Source organism: Physella acuta, unplaced genomic scaffold, assembly GCF_028476545.2.
Source record: "Physella acuta isolate Inbredline_101_S28 unplaced genomic scaffold, ASM2847654v3 ptg001592l, whole genome shotgun sequence".
Classification (NCBI taxonomy): domain Eukaryota; kingdom Metazoa; phylum Mollusca; class Gastropoda; family Physidae; genus Physella; species Physella acuta.
The window spans coordinates 36,419-60,380 of NW_026733106.1; the positions used below are offsets into that span (position 1 = coordinate 36,419).

Sequence of the window (23,962 nt, forward strand, 5' to 3'; positions counted from 1 at the left end):
CGATGTAGTGAATAAATCCAGTACTTGACAACAATTTTCGGTGTCAGTGTGTCCTTACTCTCAGGGTCAGCCCGTCTTAACCACAACACCTCAGTGGGTAAAAGCATTCCCACTGAGTGAGGGTTACAGACACTTGCCCGAATCCAACAGATGCCAGAATGGGCACTTGCCAGAATGCAACAAACTCTTAACCACACACAAGTTAAAAAAAAACAGTCAATGAAATGGTGACTGTAGTTCAATAGGAAGTGAAATAACTGTTCAAAAATGTAAAATAAATACCAGAATATATCTTTGTGACTCTGGAAGCTGCTGTCTTTCCTCCATTAAATCTCTAAGGAAAAAGCAAGCATAACTTAAAGCAAACTGGTAAGATATGCAAAAACTTTACAAGTATAAATACAATAATGTTTAAATTATTAAGCATAGAAACTTTTGTGTTAAATAATGGTAAACTTCAAGATGTGTCAAAATCTATACTTTCAGTTGGTTTGAATGTTTTAAAAATCATATTATTAATATACAAACAAGGTATAAAAGAAAGTTAAATATTTAGAATAACTGTTTGAAAGTGAATGAGAAATCTTAAATTTCTATAGAAATATAATACACTATAGACATTGTATAGGCTATACTACTTAAAATTTAAATGTTTCTTACATCTTTTTTGAATATTCTCCAGATAATATTCCAAAGGCTAACTTAGACCTAAAATGTAAATTGAGAGTTAAGAGAGTAAAATTCTTGGTAAGAATACACGTGTATATATATATATATATATATATATATATATATATATATATATATATATATATATATATATATATATATATATTAGCTAATTGCGCAAGTAAATAAAATGATTTTAAAGGCTCTAAACCTTATGTAAACAAAAAAATCAAATTCAAATTAAGTCTTTCGCGTTGCTATGTTAACCGTTTAAAAAACAATAGAACACTATTAGGATTCCAATTAAAAATGCCCTCCTTAATAACAGCAGTTTTTGACAGTTACCAACGTATAATTTTTATTTCAACTTTTCACTTTTACTTGTTTTTGTGAATCTCATATTGAGTTTAATAGGTGAGTTTTAAAAAAAACTATTTAAAATAGCAAAACATTGAGACTAACTGTTTTTAGTGGGAATATCTTCATTATTTATTAAACTTTCTAAGTAGCATATTTATTTTAGGTTCATAAGACTATGAATAATGTCTCACAAACTAGGCACGATATTAGTGGTATCAAAACTACATTTTCATGTTCCTTCATTTTCTAGGAATTAGGTCACCAAATTTAATATCTTCAGCCCAGTTTTCATTTAGACAGATAAATAAACACTTAATAGGTATATACAGTCTATATATAACAAATTACATTTGCACTGGTACACTGCCACACTGGTACTGAACAATTTTATTTAAAAGAACTATAAGGTTGGAAATGGGGTCATAAGTAGTGATAAAATAAATTATAATTAGTTAATGATAAGGCTTTGTTGGGTTTTTAAATATAAAAAAAAAAAAAAAACAACAGAAAAACCTAATTTTTAATTATAGAAGCACTTTATATAATGAAAATATCTAATTTCATTATTATACTTAGCCCCATTTCTATTTCAGAGAGATAAATAAACACTAAACAGATAAAAAGATAAATATAAAAATCTATAAATAAAACACTGGATTTCACCAGCGATGAGCGCAGTGCAAAATATTTAAATTATGAATATCTAAAAATCGAAGAAAATGAGGCTGCCTAAATAGCCTATAAAAATATTTGAAAAAATGAAAACAGTTTGAATCGTCATGCAATTTAGCCAGTAAGTGCATGGCGACCTTCCTTTTGTTATAATCCTCAAGTTTGGCGAAAATGAATTGAATCAATACATGTTTAGTTTTCTATAACATATGTACGGTGCAACTTTTGCCTTTATACACACACACACACATATATATATACATTTATTATTAGAAACATCTCCTATAACAAGTTTCTGCGTTTCTGCTTATGCCTGTGCATGCCAGTGATTACATTTGTTAATTCACACGTTTTGCTTTACTGAGAATTTATGATTCTGTGTTGTATATCAAAGTAAAAAATACCATTTGCATCGATATTTCAATTAATGTGTAATAGCAAAAATAATGTTTACAATATTACACGTATAAAATTATAGCGTTGAACTGATGAAATTACAATTAGGATTTATTTAGTTTGTCATCCCCCACGAACACAAATGTGAATACTTCCGTTTTGGTTTAGTTAAATTAAAATCATAGTTTAAAAAAATACTTATTGTAGTGAATATGTGGTAGTCAATTCATGATTTAAGCTATGATTTAAGAAATACAGAAATAAACCGGGAGTGATCTCCCCTAAACTTTCTTGAATATTCTTATTTAACACTAGGGGGATGGCAACTCGGGATATAGAGATGATTTTTGATCCATTTTTAATTAATTAAATTTTTTAAAATAGAATAGAATCTTGTAGAAAAAAAATTGCACTCTAAGTTTACGCAAAAAAATCTGTGTATAATAGTGCGGAATATTATTAGTACTTTATAAATTCACATGTTTTTTTTTAGAAATCGGAAATAGCGTAAGTTACTACTTCCAGTCAGAGAATTAGATCATTTACTTACATGTGAAATTTCTTTTATGTATCTGAACAGTACTCAAGTTATAGGCTTTTGAAAAATTGAAAGTAGAATATGTACCACTTCTAGTAACCGGAAATCACTGAAAAGTTGATGCAGAACTACAAACTTGATATAATACTTGTATATGAAATTTCATCAACCTAGCTGTAACGGTACTAAAGTTATCATGTTCACAGACACAGATACGCACAGACATGATTGCAAAACTATGTTTTTCCAACTCAGGGAAGTGTAAAATGTCGAGATTTGCAAAAAATCTTTTTTTTTTTTTTTTGCACAGTAACAATACTTTCTCTATACTCTGTATACAAGAAAGTAAAAAGGGTTCTCTTCCATTTTTAGTAAGCCATAAAACATAAAAGAATTCATGTACTTTCAAGAGAGAATTTTCATTAGAAAATTAAGTAACTTATGGATGAAATTTGACAGGTCAAACGTTCTGTGATATTTGTGTGATTGTGCTTTAATCTTGAATGGTTTATTAAAATAATGAATTTTCTTTAATACACTCTATATGTAATCCACCTATTTTGATTTTTTAATGCCTGCCATAGGCATATTACTCGGTTTAGTGCTTTTCACCTTGGAATATACCCAGTAAACTATAGGAGCACTAAAATGCATTTATACTAGAAATTGGGGATATTTTCTTAGCCAACTTAATTGAGTTTCAAATACAACAGGACCTGCAATACGGAAAGCCTTCAGTGTATTTCACCCTCCAGTATAGTGAGGTGGAAAACATCTAGGCGCCCGCCCAGGTGTCAGGGGCGTTGCGGGGCGCTCTTGGGAACCGCCTGTTACACTACAGCAGAGGTGCTGGACACGGCCCCTGGTTTGGTTTAATCATTGAATGTAGTTTGCCAACTTGACCCTATAGTGGGGTACTCACAGGGGTGCTCAGAGCACCAAATCACACAGGAGAACGTGAATGATTCGATTTAGTGTACAACTGTAGTAGCCCATTGTATCCAGTTTATAACTCTCTTTAAAACAAACACAGGCACTTTAGCATTCATCCTGCCAGAATGTTCCAGACAGACAGACGGAATAGCAAAACTATTATAATGACGAGAAAAATGGCCCGTTGAGGAAGGATACACCGGGCGCTAGGTTGATAGTGCTGTCTCTTTTCTCTAAACTAAAACCAACCCACCCCCCCCCCCCCCCACACACACCACCCCCACCCCCACTCCCCACCCACCCCCACCCCCACCCCCAAAAAAACATGTCTACCGTCCCATTCAGCGAAATATAATTATATACTTTTTCCAGTGTCCGCCCCCTCACCGAAAATTCTACCCCCGCCCCCGAAAATTTCAAGTACCCCACCCCTCTCCGGGGAGGAAAAAGTCTGAAAGAAACACTGGTGTCGCGCTTAGCCACTACGCGAAGAATTGCATTAAAGAAATTGCGAGAAAACCACTTTTTAGATTAGACACATTAATTAGGCGGTAATTTTATTATAGAGTATCGATGAGGAAACCACCCCACCCCCCCCACCCCACCCCCCCACCCCCCACTCCCAAAAAAAACATGTCTACCGTCCCATTCAACGAAATATAATTATATACTTTTTCCAGTGTCCGCCCCCCTCCCCGAAAATTCTCCCCCCGCCCCCGAAAATTTCAATTACCCCCACCCCTTTCCGGGGAGGAAAAAGTCTGAAAGAAACACTGGTGTCGCGCTTAGCCACTACCCGAAGAATTGCATTAAAGAAATTGCAAGAAAACCACTTTTGAGATTAGACACATTAATTAGGCGGTAATTTTATTATAGAGTATCGATGAAGAAATTTCTTTTGAGTTGGGGAGGGGGAGGGGCTCAGACGTTCTTACGCGGGGGGTGGGGCTTCGCCCCTACCCGAAGAATTGTATGCAAGAAACTCTTCACGCAAACCACTTAGATTAGACAACATTTCCTCTTTATTCAATATTTACGCCAGAATCAATGACGTCATTATATTACTGTGAGATTATTTTCTACTCTGTGCGCTAAATGTGTCGACGTCATACTTCGTTTTTCGAATTACTATGCATGTTTTTATTTTCCTTATGTTTTCTCTAGAGCGTTCTTGTCAGACAGATAGATAGATAGATAGATAGATAGATAGATAGACAGACAGCGAAACTATTATTATAGATGGATATATATAATAGCAGACTTTGATAAATGTTAATTTATTTATGTCAAAATTGAAGAATTACTGTATTGACAAACACCTTTAAGACAAGTTAAAAATGAATCAGTTTAGCAGAACGACACATTTACAGTGCAGTTAAATAAACCTTAAAACAATGTTTAAAGAAAACATGGTAAATTATATAAATGAACTTACATTTGGGTGTTAAAATCTGTTGCAGGATTCTCTGGACACTTAAGTACTATTTGATCACAGGCATTATAGTATCTTTTTATGAAAAAGAGTTTTAAAACAACAGAAATTAAACTTTCAGTAAATAAAACTTGCTGTACTGTATTGAGGTTTATAAATAATATGTGAAAGAGTTTTGAACGAAAATAGTGAAGTGTTTTTCAATTATATGCTTTTTATTTGATTATGATTTTTCACCTGCTATTACCCTAACCCCCAACCCACAGTAGAATTGTCCCTCCCCTTACACCTCCACTCCATGGGACCCGTTTCACCAACTTGCTATCAACCTGTTTTAGAAGTCATAAGAATATTGAAGATTCAAAGCTGATTTAAGTGGAGATAATAAAAACAATCACCAACCTTTTCTGAAAATCATGAATGCTAAATAGCACCTGCATCACTGAATTTAAATAACAACTGTTTCCAAGGTTATGCATGCCAGTATAGCCTGGTCCATTAAGGGGTTTCAAATTGCTACTTGATTCTTGAATAACATCCCATTCTCCGATCTTTTGGTTGATATCTATTTCTAATTCTGTCATGGTTTTATCTGTCTATAAAAAGATTTCTTAAAAAATATATTTATGAAGTTTTTTTCAATATGTAGCAAACCTGTTATTAATTATACATTCCAAAATTGTGCAATTTAAAATCCAAAATTTTTGTGGACGTCATAAATGGATGACCCCTAACTAACAACTCCCCTTATGAACTTCATTTAGTCGTAGACTGAACCCTGGAGAAACAGAAAAAAGTTTTCCCTTTGTAAACCTTAAAAGCCTAATAGTATGACTACAGAATGTTTTATAAAGCTATTTTTAAGAGAGGTAGCTTCCTAAAAGAATAATTTTGCAGGGGAATTTTATACTGATTTGAGGAAAAAAAAATTCTTCTTACTATACATTAGAGCAATGATGTTAAACTAAAAATCATTTATAAATCATAGATAACTTAAGAACATTTTAGTGTAATTATTTTAGTACTTGACATGCGTAATACAGTCCTATTTACATTCTGCACAATAATATGACACATGTTTCTTAAGTTTCTCTAAATAATGGAAACAAATTGTTTATAAAGGGTGCACCTAAATTTTAATCTTAGTGTGTAACAAGGTATGCGACATTTAAGAAGGCCTAAAATCGATACTTACTTTTTTATTTTAAATTATTTAGATGAGGGATCAAATTAAGTTTTGTAATTTTAGTACTATTTTTCAAACCAATCAAAATATATGAAAGATAAAATGTCACTTTTAAGTGGTTATTTTTACATCATTATTAAGTGTTTGAAAGCAAAATAAAATATTTTCAGTTGCAGTATTGGTAGTGTCGAATTCACAAATTATGAATGACTGAGGCTGCTTTCAAGGGAGGGGGGGGGGGGGGGGGTCGAATTCACAAATTATGAATTGCTGATAAGCAGAAAATAAAACAACTAAATAGCTGCATATGCTACGTTCGTACAAAATAAACCAGCATTTTGAGTTTTGAACAAAAAAACCTATGAGCATAAATCAGCTTATTGCATGTTAAGGATTGCTATATTTTATATACTGCTTTAAATTTTTTTGTTTAATTTGTTTGCTTAATTTTACATAGAACATGAAGAAAATATTAAATAAATGCACATTCTTAAAAAATATTAAACTGCTCAGTGTCAATTGTTATTGTTTCCTAGAAACGTAGAGGATATTAATAAAAATGAGTAACAATAGTGTGAACAAAATTAATTTAATGATAAGTTTTTTGCAGGGGAAATAATTTAAAATTACTCTGAAGCTAACTTTGCTATATTAGCTTTAAAAAAGGGCCATTGTTTAACCTAAATGCATTTAACACACACTTATTGGGGAACGGATATTTTATGAGGTCTAATTAAACGTTACTGTGCATAGTGTTGGTCACTTACCAGTGATTTGGTTTTTTTGGGTTTTGTTTATTTAAACAGTTTTCTAAAATGCAAAATAACTGCTAAAATTCAGTTTCTAACATTACTTTTTAAAATGCAATAGTTTGACACCACACTAACTGAATCCCCCTCATCACACGTCACAAAACTATGACCTCCCTCACACACACACTTGTGTGCGTGACGTCAATTATAAAAAAGCCCACATAGAATTTTTTCGATCCACAAACAAAACACAGTCGGGTCGGAGTTCCCATCAGCTTTGAAATCAGTTTGCCTATACTATAGCATAAGTCATAGCGAAACATAGCTACTTGATATAGACTCTGACGCTATTTTTATTTTTCCCCAAATAAGCAGTACAAAACACGTACTTGAGGGTATGGCAAGGTCACAAGAGACACCGTTGCTACAAGGACGGGTGAGTTAGTCTAGTACTCAAGTCATTTTTTGCAAGGATTTCAATATTAACTTGAGATAACGAAAAAAATTAGAATTACAAGCATAGGGGAACGGATGATTTGGGCGAGTTAAAATCAGAGGCGTATAAATAAAATAAAATGGTAGTTTTAAGCTGCATTATGAAATCAAACTTTAAAAATGACTTATACTTGACTTTATGGACTGCTTTCCTGAATTGGTGTGTGTGTGGGGGGGGGGGGGGGGGAACGACACTTTTTTGCCAACGTTTATAACAAAGTTTACATAGTGTGTGTTTGGGTATTGAAAAATTGATATTTAGCCCCAGGTGCCGGAATGGGTTGCTACGCCTCTGGTTAAAATACCGGTAGATAAATTAGGCTATAGCTAGACTACCGCGAGATTCACTGTAAAGAACTAAGGCTTGGGAGATGTAAGTTTTATTTAAAGAGGGGCATTATTTTTGCTAACTTTTCCCCGTTTTCTTTTAAAATAAAGATTTAACTGAAAATATCAGCGGAAAATATGGACTAAAAAAATTAGCGTTCTGAAAAATTCGGAAATCCACAGAAATTCTGAAACTTGACCTACATTTAAACTGAATCTAGCACTGTCAGACCTAGCACAAGTAAAGAAATGTGTGTGTACAATTGCTTGTTGACCTAAGTACTGTAATACTCTACTTAAATAGGAATACATGGAAAGGGTGTGTGGGCTGTTTTCATAGAAGTTATTTCCGTTGGGTTTTTTTTTGTCAAATTTTTAAAACTTCATCAGTGGGAAAGTTTGGAAAAAGTGAAATCAGTGGAGGAAAATTGCAGCTGAAACGGAAAAAATTGGAAAAGTCTCATCCCTGTTAAGAAATAGCTACTTAGTTGTGTTTGTTCCTTACTCTTGTTTACCAACCCTCCGAGATAAAATAGATGGGTGAAAGGGGGGGGGGGGGGGGTCGTAACTATATATGTATAAATATAAATATATAAATAAATATACCTATAAATAAATAAATATATATATAGACCTATATATATATATATATATATAGACCTATATATAGACCTATATATATATATATATATATATATATATATATATATATATATATATATATATATATATATATATATATATATATATAGACCTATATATATATATAAAGAATATTGACTGTTAGCTGGTTTAAACATAAATGTCCAGATTAAAATCTTGCTGAAATCTAATATATAGTTGAAATTTGTGAAAATCATTATTGTTATAGCTTATATAAAACATAAAATATCAACTTTAATAATTAGTTACCTTTTCTAAAGCTGATATGTTGATACCAAAGTGAGCCAAATGCTTAGATAAGTATGGGTCTTCAACCAAATCATCCTCAGGGTATGAATAAACATCTGTAACACATACACTCAATATACATACACAAAATATTAAAGATAATGTAAGCACAGAAGTGGATCTAGATGTATTCTATTCTCTAAACTAATGCGTTTCTAGTTTATCACTAAAGCACTGATATTAAGGTATATAGCTGAATCTCGGCAATAGTGTTGACCATAATTTCGCTCATATAAAGAAGTCATAGAAACAGCTGAACTCTACTTCATCTGTCTCACATAAACGGCTGTAGCATCAGACCACACTGTCACTTTATTTGTTCTTTTATTCCACTTGAATGAATACATTTCACAAAGACAAGCCACTATGAACATCTGCTGATTGAAAATAAAACAATAGTGAAACCATGATTTTTTTCAGAATATGCTGAAAGATATTTGTTGCATCTTTACATCCCTGGAATTTCTTTCAGTTCACCTTCTTCAACATGTAGAGATTGATGAGCTTTCCTCCAATTGAATGAGGGTTATCTTGGTTGGCACTCTTTAATGCCACTTCATTTGATGCTTGCACTAATTGTGTGCTCTCTTGTTGAGAATTTCTTATACTAGTTTTATGCTGATGAAATAGGTCCAAAAAATTTCTAGTGTATTCTGAATGATTCATCACTAAGTGACATTTGAGTACTGAAGGGTTCACAGAGACATGACCGAGAATAACTTAGCACAATATATGTTTTGCTAGGTTTTAATGTAATTTTCAGTTTAAATTGGCAACCTCCTTAAAAAATCCTTCATGACAACATTTTTTAAAATGCTACTATTATTGTAGATGTACGGATATTTAATATATTAAAAAATCAAGAAGATGGTTAAAGGATATAAACAAAATAAAATAAGCCAAGAAGAGACAGGGTCATACATTTATATATAATGTTCACACAAGGCAAAGGGGTCTGACAAAAATCAACTTTAGTGAACATGTGAGGACTGAGCAGGGATGGTTCAGGTCTATATAGATGTCAACAAATAAAATTTAAAATCAAACTTCTTATTCAACAAAACATTTGACTTTGATGTAAGCCCACTAAGTGCTTGGGTTTAATTTTAGTAAAAAGCTCAGCATAAAATTAGTTTTCAAGTACTTATATTAATAAAGGGTCAACGCTAACTATGTACTGCAGACAGACCAGCAAGCCCTAAAATATCATAACAACTGTAGGTTCAATAATGCCAGACTTGCATGCTGGTCCTTATTGTTATAAATTTACAATAGAACATATTGTAAACATATTGCTACATATTGTGTAGCAACAAATATATGATACACAATTTGAAAAACAGTTTTGCTTTAATAATATGATTAGTTTTACTATACGTGTCACAGTAATATGGGATGGTGTAGTCTAGTTGTAAAGAACTAGACTGCTGACCCGACTAAAAACCATAGAGCGCCGATTGAACGTGATGAAGTGCTTTTGACGTAGAGCCCCTCTCGCTCCATGCCCAACACAATGCGTGTGGATAGAACTGCCTACTAATTTGATCTGAATTTTAATTAATTCATAAAAAATTAATTAGGCATCCAATTAAGTCAAATTTAATTTCAGATTGCATTGTCTTCATGTCTTGACCCACGTACCAATTACGAACCGTATCTGTCAGATGTGTACGAATTTTCGCTCCGGCGTTTCGATATAGACAGACAGAGGAAGTGAGTGTAATAAAAGCTTGTAAAAAGAATAAGAATGAAGAAAGAAGTTGCAGGATAGTTTGCTAGGTTTAGTAAAGTTTATTTGTATGCAATTCTATTTGTTAGTAATATTTGTTAGTTATATGTATTACAGAACATTGTCTTGCCTACAATAACTAGTATGTACATAATGTATACCTGTAAATATAGATCTTTATGGTAAATTTTAATCAGGAGACATAAAACAGTAGACCACTAAGCCTATTCTAAATACATGGAGCTCACTTCTAGTTATGGATTTTACACTGTAGTGTACGCCTGTCATAACATTCTAGTAGACTAAAATAATACTAGTATTATTAGTAGTACTGAATGACTAGGCTTTTGTTTTCAAAATATTTTGCTTATGCTGCTCTTTGTAATTTCTATTGGAAGCTTCCAGCAAAAGCAGGTTCAGTCCAGCAACTGTTACCACACCAGAAAGACCACAGACAAGAATGTGTCACTAAGGAATGTCGGCACCTTTTTCTGTGTTTGATACATTCGGAAGATGTTCTAAGATGTGTTGCCATAGAAAATCCAGTCTAAAACCATACTCGAAATATAGTTTTGAGTTGTGTTTATGGGTGAAAATGATAAAAATGACTGTTATAACAATTGTCATCTTAGTGATTAATAAATTTTACAGTTCATTCCTGTTTTTTAAAGTTTTTATTTTTTGGAAAAAAATGTCCAACATTCCTGATGGTACTTATTAATACCAATATATATTTGGGCCATTAAAAATTAACCAAACAAAATTTCCTTTAAATTTGCCAAAAGCAATAAAATAACACATTGTTTGAAACAAAATTTCATTCAGAACTTAATTCAGTAAATAAAGGGCTAAGCTAAGTAGTTGGAGGTTGTGGCTGATAGTGAGAGAGTAGCTGAAGTTAACTGAGTAACAGTTGAATAGGCTTGGAAAGTAGGGTTGCAGAATAATAGATGAAAGTGAAGTTAGCGTTGGTAAAAGGTTGATGTTTTGTGTTTATAATAAATAAATTGTTGATATTGCTTAATTTGGAAGTGGTTTTAGTTGTTTATACTTCACACTGAGGAAAGTACCTGTAAGCTAATGACAAACAATCCCCGTACAGATATAAAGAGCCCCATCACACCACAGGCATTCCCTTTTCTACTGAATGGCAGGTGCTCACTGGGAGATCAACACTAACTTCTTGTAACTAGTATTAAATATTATGACACTCAAGATATACAATATTTTAACAGTTGGATAATGGATAATTTAGAACCTCCAATTCTAAGTCAACCAAAAGTATTTCTCAACACAATATTTCTTCTTCTTCTTCGTTCTTAATTTTTAGTGTTGGAAGGGATCGAGCCTTATCTGCCAGAGGGTTCGAACTCGAGACTATTTGGATTTAACAACCATGAACTTTGCATCCAACACAATTAAGTATACTTGTCAACTGGTTATGCACCATTGAGGCCATTGACTCAGATTTCAGCCTGCTTTTCTTTTTGGATTTGCTTCCTTGGCCTTTGTCCACCCAAGAACAAACTACAAGAAGGGAGTTGTTTGATTTTGGAGTTGTCTCTCCTAGAGCCTCATCTGTCAGCGTGTAGGAACATGTGACTTTTCGGTTTAGCAACCATGAGCTTTACCGACTTGACCACGCCGACCCCTTCAACACACTATAATATACTTATTTCTTTCTCTCTGGAAGACAGAAAACAGAACTTGTGATCTGAGAATGTAACAAATCACAACCTTAGCCGACATGTACATATTTTACTTACCACCACTATTTGCAGTGATTGTACCAAGCTTAACAGCTAATGGGTAATTCAATTCTTTATAATGATCAACTGCATGATTGTTTCCACCTGATCCATCAAAAAATCTACGTCCACATAGAATAGAGCCATCTGTAAGATTCATCCACAGATTAGTAGTCAGTTCACACTTCTCACATTTCCAACCTGAAGGTGGTATCTTTTTTCCAATGTCTAACTGAAGGAGATGCTCTGCATATCTTAGAGTATAAACAATATAAACTAATCAATATAGAAAAATGACAAGCAAGCATTTTAAATTATCCTAATATATAAAAGCCCGTGTGCACACTTTTCTCTCTCTGTCCGTAATATTTTTTGGAGATGCTCTGCATATCTTAGAGTGTAAACAATATAAACTGATCAATATAGAAACATCACAAGCATGCATTTTAAATTATCCTAATATATAAAAGCCCCTGTGCACACTTTTCTCTCTCTGTCCGTAATATTTTTTGGCAACGTCGTCGTTGAAAATAATATGGTGAAATTTTATTTCAAGGAGGAATATTCGAATGTAGAAACAGATTTCTAACTAACGCGTTTATTGTCGTGACAAGATTGCAATAAATAATGACGTCACATGACACATGCTTAAACTAAAGAAAGAACACAAAACTAATGGCATCATCTTCCAATTTTAAATATAAAGAAATGAACTATTTCATTCAAATTTGATTTAGATCTACTTAGGAGTCATCCATAAATGACCTCACGCTTTTTTTTTACGCTTCCCCCCCCCCCCTCCCCTCCATCACATGTTGTCACAAACAGCCAGACCCCCCCCCCCCCTAAAATGACATCACACCTCAGCCTACAACCCTCCTCAAAATTGCAGTTAAATTTTTTTAAAACATCGATATTTTTCTAAAATCTTGTATGAACTCTGTCAAAATAGAGTATTTTAATCAATTCCTATTACAATTTATTAAAAAAGTTTTCTAAAACGCGAAATAACGTCTAAAATCTGTTTTCTAACATTGCTTTTTTATAATGCAAAAGTGTGACGTCGCCCCCCCCCCCCCCCCTCCGAGTGTGACGTCATTTATGGACGAAACCTTATCAAAACCTACGCCAATAATGAGTTTCTATACTAAACTATTTCAGGCCTTGATTATTTTATATACATCTTTGTTTGCTTAGCTATGGAAATGGCTTATTTTAGATAAAACTTCATTTGAAATAATAGGGCCTATTCGTATAACTTAAGTTTCCTGAACACCCCATTTATTCAACACCTAAGCTAAAGTGCCTAAATAGCTGAGACGAGTGTAATAGTTACTATGCCGGTGGTATGGATTTGAGACACACCAAGTCAATCTTAAATATTTTTTTTTCAATTTTTACTTTATTATTTTACTTAATTAATTATTTCTGCTTATAGCTGAGAAACTTGTCTGCAATAAAAAATTGCTGGTATGATATCCATCCTCAACCCCCAACCCTGTGCAGGGGTCACTGAGAGTTTACATTAGTGTAGACATCAGCAGGCCTGTATAATACGTCATGGCGTAAACTGGACATGACTTCTAATTTTCCCACTATCAAGCAGTTTCAAACACGTACTCGGGAGTCAAGGTGAGTGTACACAAGCTTACATAAACACAAGGAGGGGTAGGTTAGTCTAGTCCTAATTGTCAGTATTTGCTAAGATTTCAAAATTAATGAGGTTTTGAAATTAAATGGAAAGTAGCTATGGTTTAATCCTTTGAGCTAGACGAGCTGGAAAACTGGTTTCAGAAACTGGCATATTTGTCCCAAATGCTGGTTTTCAAGCTCGATGATTAGCATCACAGTCCTATTATTTAATATAATATTTAATATATAATAAAACGGCGGACATGTCTTTTTAGTGCAGGGTTATGATTCTAAAACCAAATTTTGGGGAAAGTTAAAAGTGAAGTGTTCGCATTTTGTAAAATATACTGACAACAAAAAAAATCTGTTATTTTTTATTATTCGGTTATAATTATTATTATTATAATAACAGTAAATAGGTACGCTATTCTGGTTTTGTCAATATGTTTAGTAAGTACATAAAACAATTATTTTATTAGTGCAAACTTTTGTTGTACAAATAATTTTTTTTTCAAACAATGCCGCCTAAACAAAAAAACTGAGCCACAGCCATCAAAAAACTGAGTAACAGCCATCGACTGTGTTTGTTTTATATATTACGGTCAAAGCCCAAAGTGCGGCCAAAGCCTGCATTGGCTGGCTCTCTTGGCAAAAGCCTGAAGAGCTTAAATTTGAAGGCGTATTTCGTACATTGGCCGGCCTTGTGCGCACTGACCTGGATGTCCCGACCAATGTCCTATCTAGACTAAGTTGTGATTGCGTTTTCATTATTCTGGGTGCGGTTTCATTGTAGCGTATTGTTTGGCTCTTGTTTCTATAGCATTCTATATGCATTGAGACATGGATGAAAAGGGCCGTCAGACCAAGAGACAGACATACCAGATGGCTGCCAAAATATTTCTGGAACTAATGAACATGTGGCCTGAACTTAAACTAGTTCACGGAAATCCAAGGCATAGCCCAACCCAAGGTTCACTAGAACGTGCCAATTAAGATGTTCAAAACATGATGATGACATGGATGCAGACAAATCAATCAGCTCATTGGGCTGAGAGTCTCAAATTCATTCAATTTATGAAAAACCGTTCTTTTCATAAAGTATACCAACAATCGCCATACGGAGCCTTGTTTGGATGTAAAGCAAAAGTGAAACTTAACACTTCAAATCTACCAAGACAGGCTCTTGATAATTTAGTTACTGAGGAAGATCTTGAGAACATTGAACAAGAAATGGAGTGTCGGAACGTCCAGACCAGTTGCGTGACAAAAATATGGCCAACAGATTATGTGTAGTTTGTGAAAAACATTGTAGTGCAGCCCATTATTGTGGATCCTGTGGCAACAATGTCCATGCAATTTGCGGAATGGCCAATAAACTAGACAAAGGGTACAGAGGGAACATTACTTGCAGATTCTGTCACAATAAACAAGAAATCATGGACAACAGGTCAGCAGCTCATACTAGCTTGCAAACTCAAGGTGCTAAGATTCTAACAAATTAAGCTACAAATTTTAAACAAACTGAAGTGGAAGATAATGACAGAGGTCGCGGTGATACCCGAAGCTCATTGCAGTTAACATGAGCGTCGAGGGCGCTTTCTACAAGCTAGGAGCGGAACATGGTGTTCTAAAACAACAGTATGCTCCTCCGTTGGCACTGAGAAAAAAATCACAACGAAGCATCGCATCTTCACAATAACAAACCGGTGGCCAAGGCTACACTCGTTGCAATTGCACAACCAAGTGCTCAACAAATCGCTGCAAGTGTAAAAATAACAAGCTACTATGTAATTTTAAAAGCCATAAAAGTTCAACTTTTTGTAACGAGAGATAATATTGATTGAGACTATAGTAAAATAATTTGAATGCTTCTTAATAATCAATAACGATTTAATTTCGTGATCCTTACGGTATAAGAAAAACCCAAAATCTGCTCATGATTCAGACTGGCCGGTCGTCCCTAGCCAGATGATCTTCTAATTCGGACTTGGCAGGCCAATGCGTGCTTTGGCCGACATTGGGCTTTGACCATAATAGTTATATTGTTATGTTCACACATTGTAAAAAAACATAAAGAACTTCAGAATCTTGCTGAATTGTTACTTGATCCTGAGCCTGGATACTAAATTTGGCTTCACTATCTTAAACGGTTCAAAAGTTGTAGACTTTTGAAGAAATCCAAGATGGCGGCCATCCGCCATCTTGGATTTGTGAAAAAAAAACAAAGAATTTCTGAATCTTGCTGAATTGTTGTTTGATACTGAGCCTTGATATCAAATGTGGCTTGATTATCTCAAAAGTTATAGGCAAAGTTAGAAGCAGATATATGAAAAAGTGTTTTGGGCCTGGGAGCTTTGGAAATGGAAGAAATTAGGCCAGGGAGGCCCGGGCTCAAAGGGTTAATGGAAGGTGAATTAAAAATACAGGTACATACATTATACATAGACAACCATTCACACCCTAATTATTTGTTATGACTGCCTGCTGGCAAACTCAGACAAAAATAATGAAAAATAGCAGGTAAAAACTGAGAGGTCAACATCTCCATTCACTATCATTCTTTCATTAAATGACAATTTAAACTAACCCTAATACATTCACACTGTCAGTCACAACAAAACAACTGAGGTCTAAAATTCAAACGCTTTAAGTCTGAAATTCACCTTTCTAAATTGTAGACTTTTTCCAGACGTTCCAGGCTGCATACAAACCATGAGAAACAAGGTTTTTTTTTTAATTTTTCGTAGGAAACAAGCAAATGGGCCATTTGGTATCTAGACTTCAGGCCAATGACTTTCATTTATATTAGAACCCATCATGACTTCATTACAGATTTTATGTAACTAAAAAAAGATATTAACATTTAACAGAACTCACTTTGAAACTTTCAACTTTTCCCCTTCCCAAGTTCCTGCCATTGCAGCCACCTCTTCCTTCTTTGATGCATCTTCAGACATTAATATCATACTAGCCAATGCTTGAACCTTTAAATATTTAAAAAACTGTGCACACAAATTCGTAATATCTATCTGTCTGTCTGTCTGTCTGTCTATCTATCTATCTATCTAGCAATGTATGTGTGTCTGTCTGTTTGTCTTTTAAGCATTACTACACCTCTTATCACATCGCCGTGAAACTTTGGGAAGTTGTTGAGAATATTCCTGGGGAGGTTACTGCGAAAAAAAAATTTCAAATTTGCAGGGCATGATTTATTTTTTCTCTATATACGGTATATAAAAAATAAAAGTCGACTGCAGTTTAACACCGTTCATCCGATAGGCATGGGACTTTGGGGAGTTGATTAGAATACTACCTGGAAGGGTTCTGTAAAAAAATCATTTTTAATTTTGCAAGGGCGGGACCACTGGAGGGTGCGATTTTTCTCTATATACAGTATATACAAATAAAAGTCGATTGCGGTTTCTCGCCGTTCATCCGATTGCCATCAAACTTTGCTTTACACTCTAGGAAAGGTTCTGTAAAAAAAATCATTTTTAACTTCGCAAGGGCGGCACCCCTCTACCTTCCTGACACATGGGTGGTCACCGAAGTGTGTTCTACTTATTTTCATTATTTCGGTGAGTGATAAATGTACACTCAAGGTTTTCACGCGGTAGTGTAGGTAAACCAGTCCCGATATTGCATGCCTTATTTACATTTCAATAACTCACTTTTAAAAAACAAGGTCACGTGTCTAAGAATATAGGATTACTAACGCATGGATGAAACCCTTCTTATATATTTCGTTGGACTTTCTTCTGTTTCCGCGGCAACACGCGGGGACGGGTACGCTAGTATATTTATACTTTTTTTTTTACCTAACTATACTTACATAAATATATATTAGGGTGGTCATTTTTTAAAACTAACAGTAAGATATGTAACATTTCAGCCTTATTAGGAAAGCATCATCACCTGTTTCTTCCAGACAATGGGGCTGGTAAGTAGGTCACCAACAAGTTCTATGGCTCATGCAGGTTTTATTGAGCCATAGAACTGGTTGGTGACCTACTTACCATTCCTATTGCTATTAAATACTATGATAATGATTCCCTTCTATTACCAACTCAAAAGAATTTCAGTGAAAATAAACATTTAATGGTTTGGTAAAAAATTTAAGCAACCGAAGCAAGAGAATGGAAACATAATCAAAATATTTTTGATACTGTACATGCCAATTATAAAATAGAACTGATCTAATCACACAAAATCATTGTGCTGACTGTTGTGGTTTCATTTTTAGAAAATGAATCTGTTAATCTATTCAGGACCACAACTATTGCACGCATAATTTCAAATATCTGTGCACACAGTATGTCGTCAAATGACACGTGCATTTAAAAATTGCTAACGGTTTTCCTATATCTTAAATAGTTTTTGAGATACAGCATGGGACATGTGTCCCTATGGGCGTCAAGGGAAAATTATCGAAAATAGGTTGCATCGTGAGTTATGTCAATATGTTTGTTCTAAAAGTGATCAAACATTTGTTTGTTGCTGTGGTATATTAGAAATTGAAAATATCAGTAATGAGAACACATTTATGTCCTTTATAAGTGTATAGTCATCTATGAATGGAGCTTTAGGAAGCAGTTACGTGATGTTATGTAATATATGCAGCCATTGCAGACATCACATATACTGTCCGCTCTGTTCTCAATCTTTTCTGTTGCACATTGTGCATAACTTCTGCATTTTTCTTCTTTGATTTATCAACTTGTGGTGGGGTTGAAGTGAAATTCTTGCCTCTACGAACAGGTCTTGATGTAATCACTGAATGTGAGCTCACACTATCATTTGCCTGTTATTCAACCTTGGTTTCGCATTGTAGCCAGTATTGAATTCTTGTCACATGTATATATAAATGGCCTTTTGACTTCAAATCTTTATCTTGGCATTACATTATCAATGTATGAAACATGGAGATCAGGTTCAGTGGACCAGTAGTCTTCTAAGTTTAGAAGTACATGGTATCCCATCACAAGTTTCATTCTAAAAAATGTACAGATGTCTTGCAAATTAGTTTGAAAAAGAATCCCTTACTGTGGCATGTACAGTTTACTATGATCAATAATAACAAAATAACTCAAAATAACAAGGATTTAAGTGCCTAAAAACATTGGGATCTTCATTTCAATCAACATCTATTGTCAATTTTCCATAACCATAGTCAATAACTTTTATTTGAAACTGTGTTTTCAGAAGCCTCTCGTTGAAAATAATATCTTGCTGCAGTCTCTTTTTTAATTATCACAAGGATGTTTGGTTGTTTATGCTTTGGGCTAGTTCTATTGATGATAATGATATGTCAGCTTTGTGTCTAGGACATTACCACTCCGTCAAATTTCCCCTCCACCATCCCCCCCCCCGATGCTGAAGAACCCTGATCTTAACCCCATACTTCAAGCCTATAGCTAACCCTAACATAAATACCTAACTCTAAACCTACAGTTAACCCTAAAACTAACCCTAACCCTAATTTATCCATAACTGGATGAGGGGTAATTGCTCGGAGGTGGTAGTATCTGGTGGGGGGGGGGGTGTCTGAGGGGTAATTGTCACTATTAACTTTCTGAGGGGAAAAATCTAGTGTACATCGTGTATTTTTTGTCCATGCGGTTCTAAAAGTCTTATACAAGGTAACATGCATTTTACGAAATGACAGCGCAGCATGTTCAAAAATACTGCGCGGCCGCGCGACCATGCAGATTAGAGGGAATATCAGTCACTATAGCATGTGAGATATGTATGCAAAACAGAATGACTAGAATAAGGTGTAGGCCTTATCGTAGTGGTGACAATCTGCTCTTGGACTTGAAAAGGTCATTCATTATTTATAGATTCTACAATTACTTTGTCGACATTTTTCTACAGAATATTCACATCTTTTTCATCAATTAAACAAGTTGTTTTCATTGTCATTATAATCTATAAAAACTTAGTATCACATCTTTTTGTTTGAACCCTGCTAAAATCTTGTTACCTTTCCTGGAATCTTTTCATTTGGAAAAGGAACCTCAAGCCAATGAGGTAAAAGCACAATTGATGTTTTATCTTCAAATTCAATACGTTTCTCATCTGTTAAAAAACCACCTTCAACTCCTAAATTGTGTAACAAAAATATAAATTAGCTTTAGTTTTAAACATGTACAGACGATTGTTTTTAAAAAAAAAAAAAGGTTTTAAGTTAAAAATCTAAAATAAAAAATGTTTTAAATACAAGGATTCATATAATTATGCACTAAAAATAAGACTATAAAATATATATATAAAGATTTATAATAATGAACCACAATTTAAATAAGAAAAAAAGAAAAGAAAAACATAGACCACAGGTATAACATGGTGGAGCAGTATAACATGGTCATAACATGATGGAGTAGCTTAAAAGAATTCAACATCCAGTCTGCGGACATATAATACAGTTGGTAAACCCTATAACAATCTGAACCAGTCAAGTTACATTGATATGATTTTCATACGGGCTATGTCTCTGTGATATATGGACTCATAATGAAAACTGTGTGTGAAAACCCATTCTATGAAGACCGTGTTTAAAGATCCGTACAATGAAAACCTGTGCTGTGAAGACCCGTGTCGATATGACCCATGATGTGAAAATCCATTTGGGGAGAACATGTACTCTGATGACCTGTGCTTTGAGGACCCCAGATGGGAGGACAACGCTGATAGGACCTGTGTTGTTAAGGACAAGTGGATCTGTGTGGGAAATGTGTGTTGTGTGATGACGCTGATGATGATGATGCCTAATACCGCGGTTACACTTACGACATGTATGCTATACATTTCCAGAACACAAAGCCCGCCAAAATTTATTTTTATCTGGAACAATTTTCTTCACAGAACATGTATACTTTAGCGTTCACACTTACAGAACATGTTATAGAACATTTTATAAAACAAGCATGACCTTGACCCGGAGCGTCTGCTATATAGGCCCAGACAAATAAAATAAAGAGTAATCAAAGTAAAAAAAAAACGTAGATATTGGGCACACAGCTTTATTTTTTTTAAAAAGCAAAATGGTGTAGCCACGGTGCTTGCGATTCAACAATGAATTATCTAAAAATTAGAGAACATGCAAGATTTTATAAATTTTATGCCAGCTACTGGAGCTAGACAGTTTTTATAAATATAATGCTATGTATATTAGCATGGGTCGTAGACATTATCCACATGTTATTACCCCTCCTTCCCATCCCATACTACAATCAACCCTTCCCACCACAACCCCATGGTAGCCATTTCCCCAGCTTCTTTAATTGCCTGTCTATATCCTTCTGAAACAGCTTCCTATAAACAGGGCTAAATATTTGTTTGCTGAAAGTAAAGGCCCGATTTCTCCGAAAACTTCCATCTGCCAAGTTCATAAAACGTATTGAGATTGTGTTATAACTACACTGAGTCTATTATTAAGAACGAGCCAACCCGCGGCGTATTATACGCCGCTATTTAGTTGTTTTATTTTCTACTTTTCAGAAATTCATAATTTGTGAATTCGACAGTACCAATGCTGCCACTGAAAATATTTGCTTTAAAACACTAACCCCCCCCCCCCTTTCCCCCAACCCCTACCCTACACCCCCCCCCCCCCCCTGAAAGCAGCCTCCTCTTAGTTACTCCTGTAAGTTTAAAATCGTTTCAAACTAAATTATCTGCCCCTAATAGTCGTCACTAAACCCGGCTCTACGATTTATAAACACCGCTCACCAGACCATGTGGGGGTGGTAGTGATAGTGATAGACAGGAAGAGAGGGGACTGCGAGGCGCGCTTGCAGCTTGTTTTCTAACGTCTCCCAGAAGAGAATTATATATATAGATAAAAGTAGATCTAGTTTTTAGAGTAGGGCCTATGAATTCCCCCCCCCCCCCCCCACTTCATTTCTGTACGTTTATTGTGTCCGATTTTAAACATAAATAATTAGCCTGTGACTTTTTTATCCGGACGGAAGTGGAATTTATATAGAAAATATATACTTTTACCAGTGTCCGCGCCCCCCCCCCCCCTCTGGAGAAAATAGTCTGGAGAAACACTGATTCTGGTGGGTGGGCCTAAAGATTGGTTGCCAGACGGACATTGAAAATATGTTGATACACTTAAAGCAAAATATTTTTCAAGGAAAAATTGGAGATAAATTTGGTTAAATTATATTTTTTAATTAATTATTATTTTCGTAATTAATACCTAAACTGGTTTTAAGGCAAAATTGTAATACCTTAGACATTACATTATTTCATTAAAACGTGCTTGGAATGTAATTAAAGAAATAATAAATATTTATAAAAATGTAAATTTTAGTAGGGCCCATTGAAGTTATAAATTATGAAATCGTGTGCTCAAAAACTCAAACTCTGTAGAAGCTATATTTAATTTTACAATCAGCTGAGACCTAGGATGCGCTTACTACTTTTGACGCATGCGCACACATCTGAAAATTCAGAACATGTCCTATGTTTTCGCTCAGCGAGCGAAGACAAAAACTTGACCCAGAACATAATAAACCGGGAGTGATCTCCCCTAAACTTTCTCGAATATTCTTATATAACTTGGAATATAGACATGATTTTTAATTACTTAAACTTTTAAAAATAGAATAGAATCTCATAGAAAAAAGAATTGGGCACCAAGCAAACACCAAAACAAAATGTGCATAATAGTGCGCAATAGTACTTTATAAATTTACATGTGTTTTTTGAGAAATCGGAAAGAGTGAAAATTACTACTTCCAGTAAACGGAAATTACTCAAAATTTGACAGAAGGTAGAGAATTAGATCTTTTACTTACATGTGAAATTTCATTTATCTATCTAAAATAGTACTCAAGTTATAGGCTTTTGAAAAATTCAAAGTAAAAAAAGTACCACTTCCGGTTATCGGAAATAGCTCAAAAGTTGATACAGATCTACGATTTTGATAATATACTTATATATGAAATTTCATCAACCTAGCTGTAACAGTACTCAAGTTATTGTGGTTAAACACAGACAGACACACACAGACATACTTCAAATAATACTTCAAAAATGAATTGGCACCCAAGTATTAGTAAGTCACATTGCATTGTCATTGAAAGACATCAGCGTGGTAGAATGGGTAAATATTTCTCTAACTAGGTTTGACCGACGATGAAGCAAGACAAAAGAATGACACACAGATGAAGCAAGTTGCTTGTAAAGAGTAACAATAATATTTCATATAGTTACCAATAGCTAGTTTTGTTGGTTTCTCAGCAGTGCAACACTGATCTTTAAGAATCTATATAAAAAAAAGGTGAAAAATAATCTCTTCATTAGACAAACAATTTTCAGTAAATGAGAAAATGATTTCAAATCAAAGCTTACATTTTACATAATTGAATGAATGCAAAGTAAAAATGTCTATTACAAATATTTTTGACAGGGGTGCCCCTTATTTGGACAAAAAAGGCAACATACCATTTACGCACTTAGTATAAACACATAGACACTTTTATAATGCTGATGATCATGTGTATACAAGCAGCTGCAGCGGTACTATTGATCATTTTGTTAAGACTAATTTTGAGATGTCACATTATATTTAAACAAATGTATCACCCATTACTTACATAAATTATTATTAAATAGGTGATACTTTTTGCAACATTCCATGCAGCCCTGTTACAGGCCATTTCTTGGTCAGGTGTTTCAATATACTTAATATTTTTGTCTAAGCTCTCATCACCCATTAGAGCAGGCAGACTATAAGCTTTGTAAAGATATTAAATAGTTACCTCTTTTCTGAATCTTTTGATATGTAAGAAAACTCTATTCCCTGTTTTCTCAAAGTAATGTTGCACAAATCTTTTTCCCATCCCTAAGAATGAATTCATACAAATGAAAAGACCATCTTGACTTTCCTGAATAAAAAAATTGCAGAAGTTAATATTAAAGCAATAATTTTATTAAATTTTACTACACATTGATGTAAATATTAATATCAAAATGGAAAGAATTAAATATTTCTAATCCTAATTAATATATGATTACCAATGGTTAATTTTTTATGTCTGATCTCACTTTCTGATCTTCTGATTGAATCATGTTAAAACAAATGCACATCAACGGGTTCTAAAAGTGTTACTAATCATTATTTTTAAAAG

The 23,962-nt window shown here is 34.1% G+C and overlaps 1 protein-coding gene across 3 annotated transcripts in view; it reads right to left on the reverse strand.

Annotated features, from left to right (window-relative positions):
• The window catches only part of LOC131929082 (ubiquitin carboxyl-terminal hydrolase 5), an 86,121-nt gene that overhangs the window by 36,411 nt on the left and 25,748 nt on the right, over positions 1-23,962 (reverse strand). For all 3 annotated transcript variants that reach the window (XM_059285275.1, XM_059285273.1, XM_059285274.1), the window contains exons 2-11: positions 23,594-23,719; positions 23,046-23,097; positions 19,804-19,922; positions 16,698-16,804; positions 12,207-12,442; positions 8,673-8,767; positions 5,403-5,596; positions 5,004-5,075; positions 661-708; positions 283-334 (exon numbers count right to left, since the gene is read on the reverse strand). In XM_059285275.1, the coding sequence (XP_059141258.1) occupies positions 283-334; positions 661-708; positions 5,004-5,075; positions 5,403-5,596; positions 8,673-8,767; positions 12,207-12,442; positions 16,698-16,804; positions 19,804-19,922; positions 23,046-23,097; positions 23,594-23,692 (1,074 nt within the window). In that variant the 5' untranslated portion in view covers positions 23,693-23,719. The remainder of the gene's footprint in view (positions 1-282; positions 335-660; positions 709-5,003; positions 5,076-5,402; positions 5,597-8,672; positions 8,768-12,206; positions 12,443-16,697; positions 16,805-19,803; positions 19,923-23,045; positions 23,098-23,593; positions 23,720-23,962) is intronic.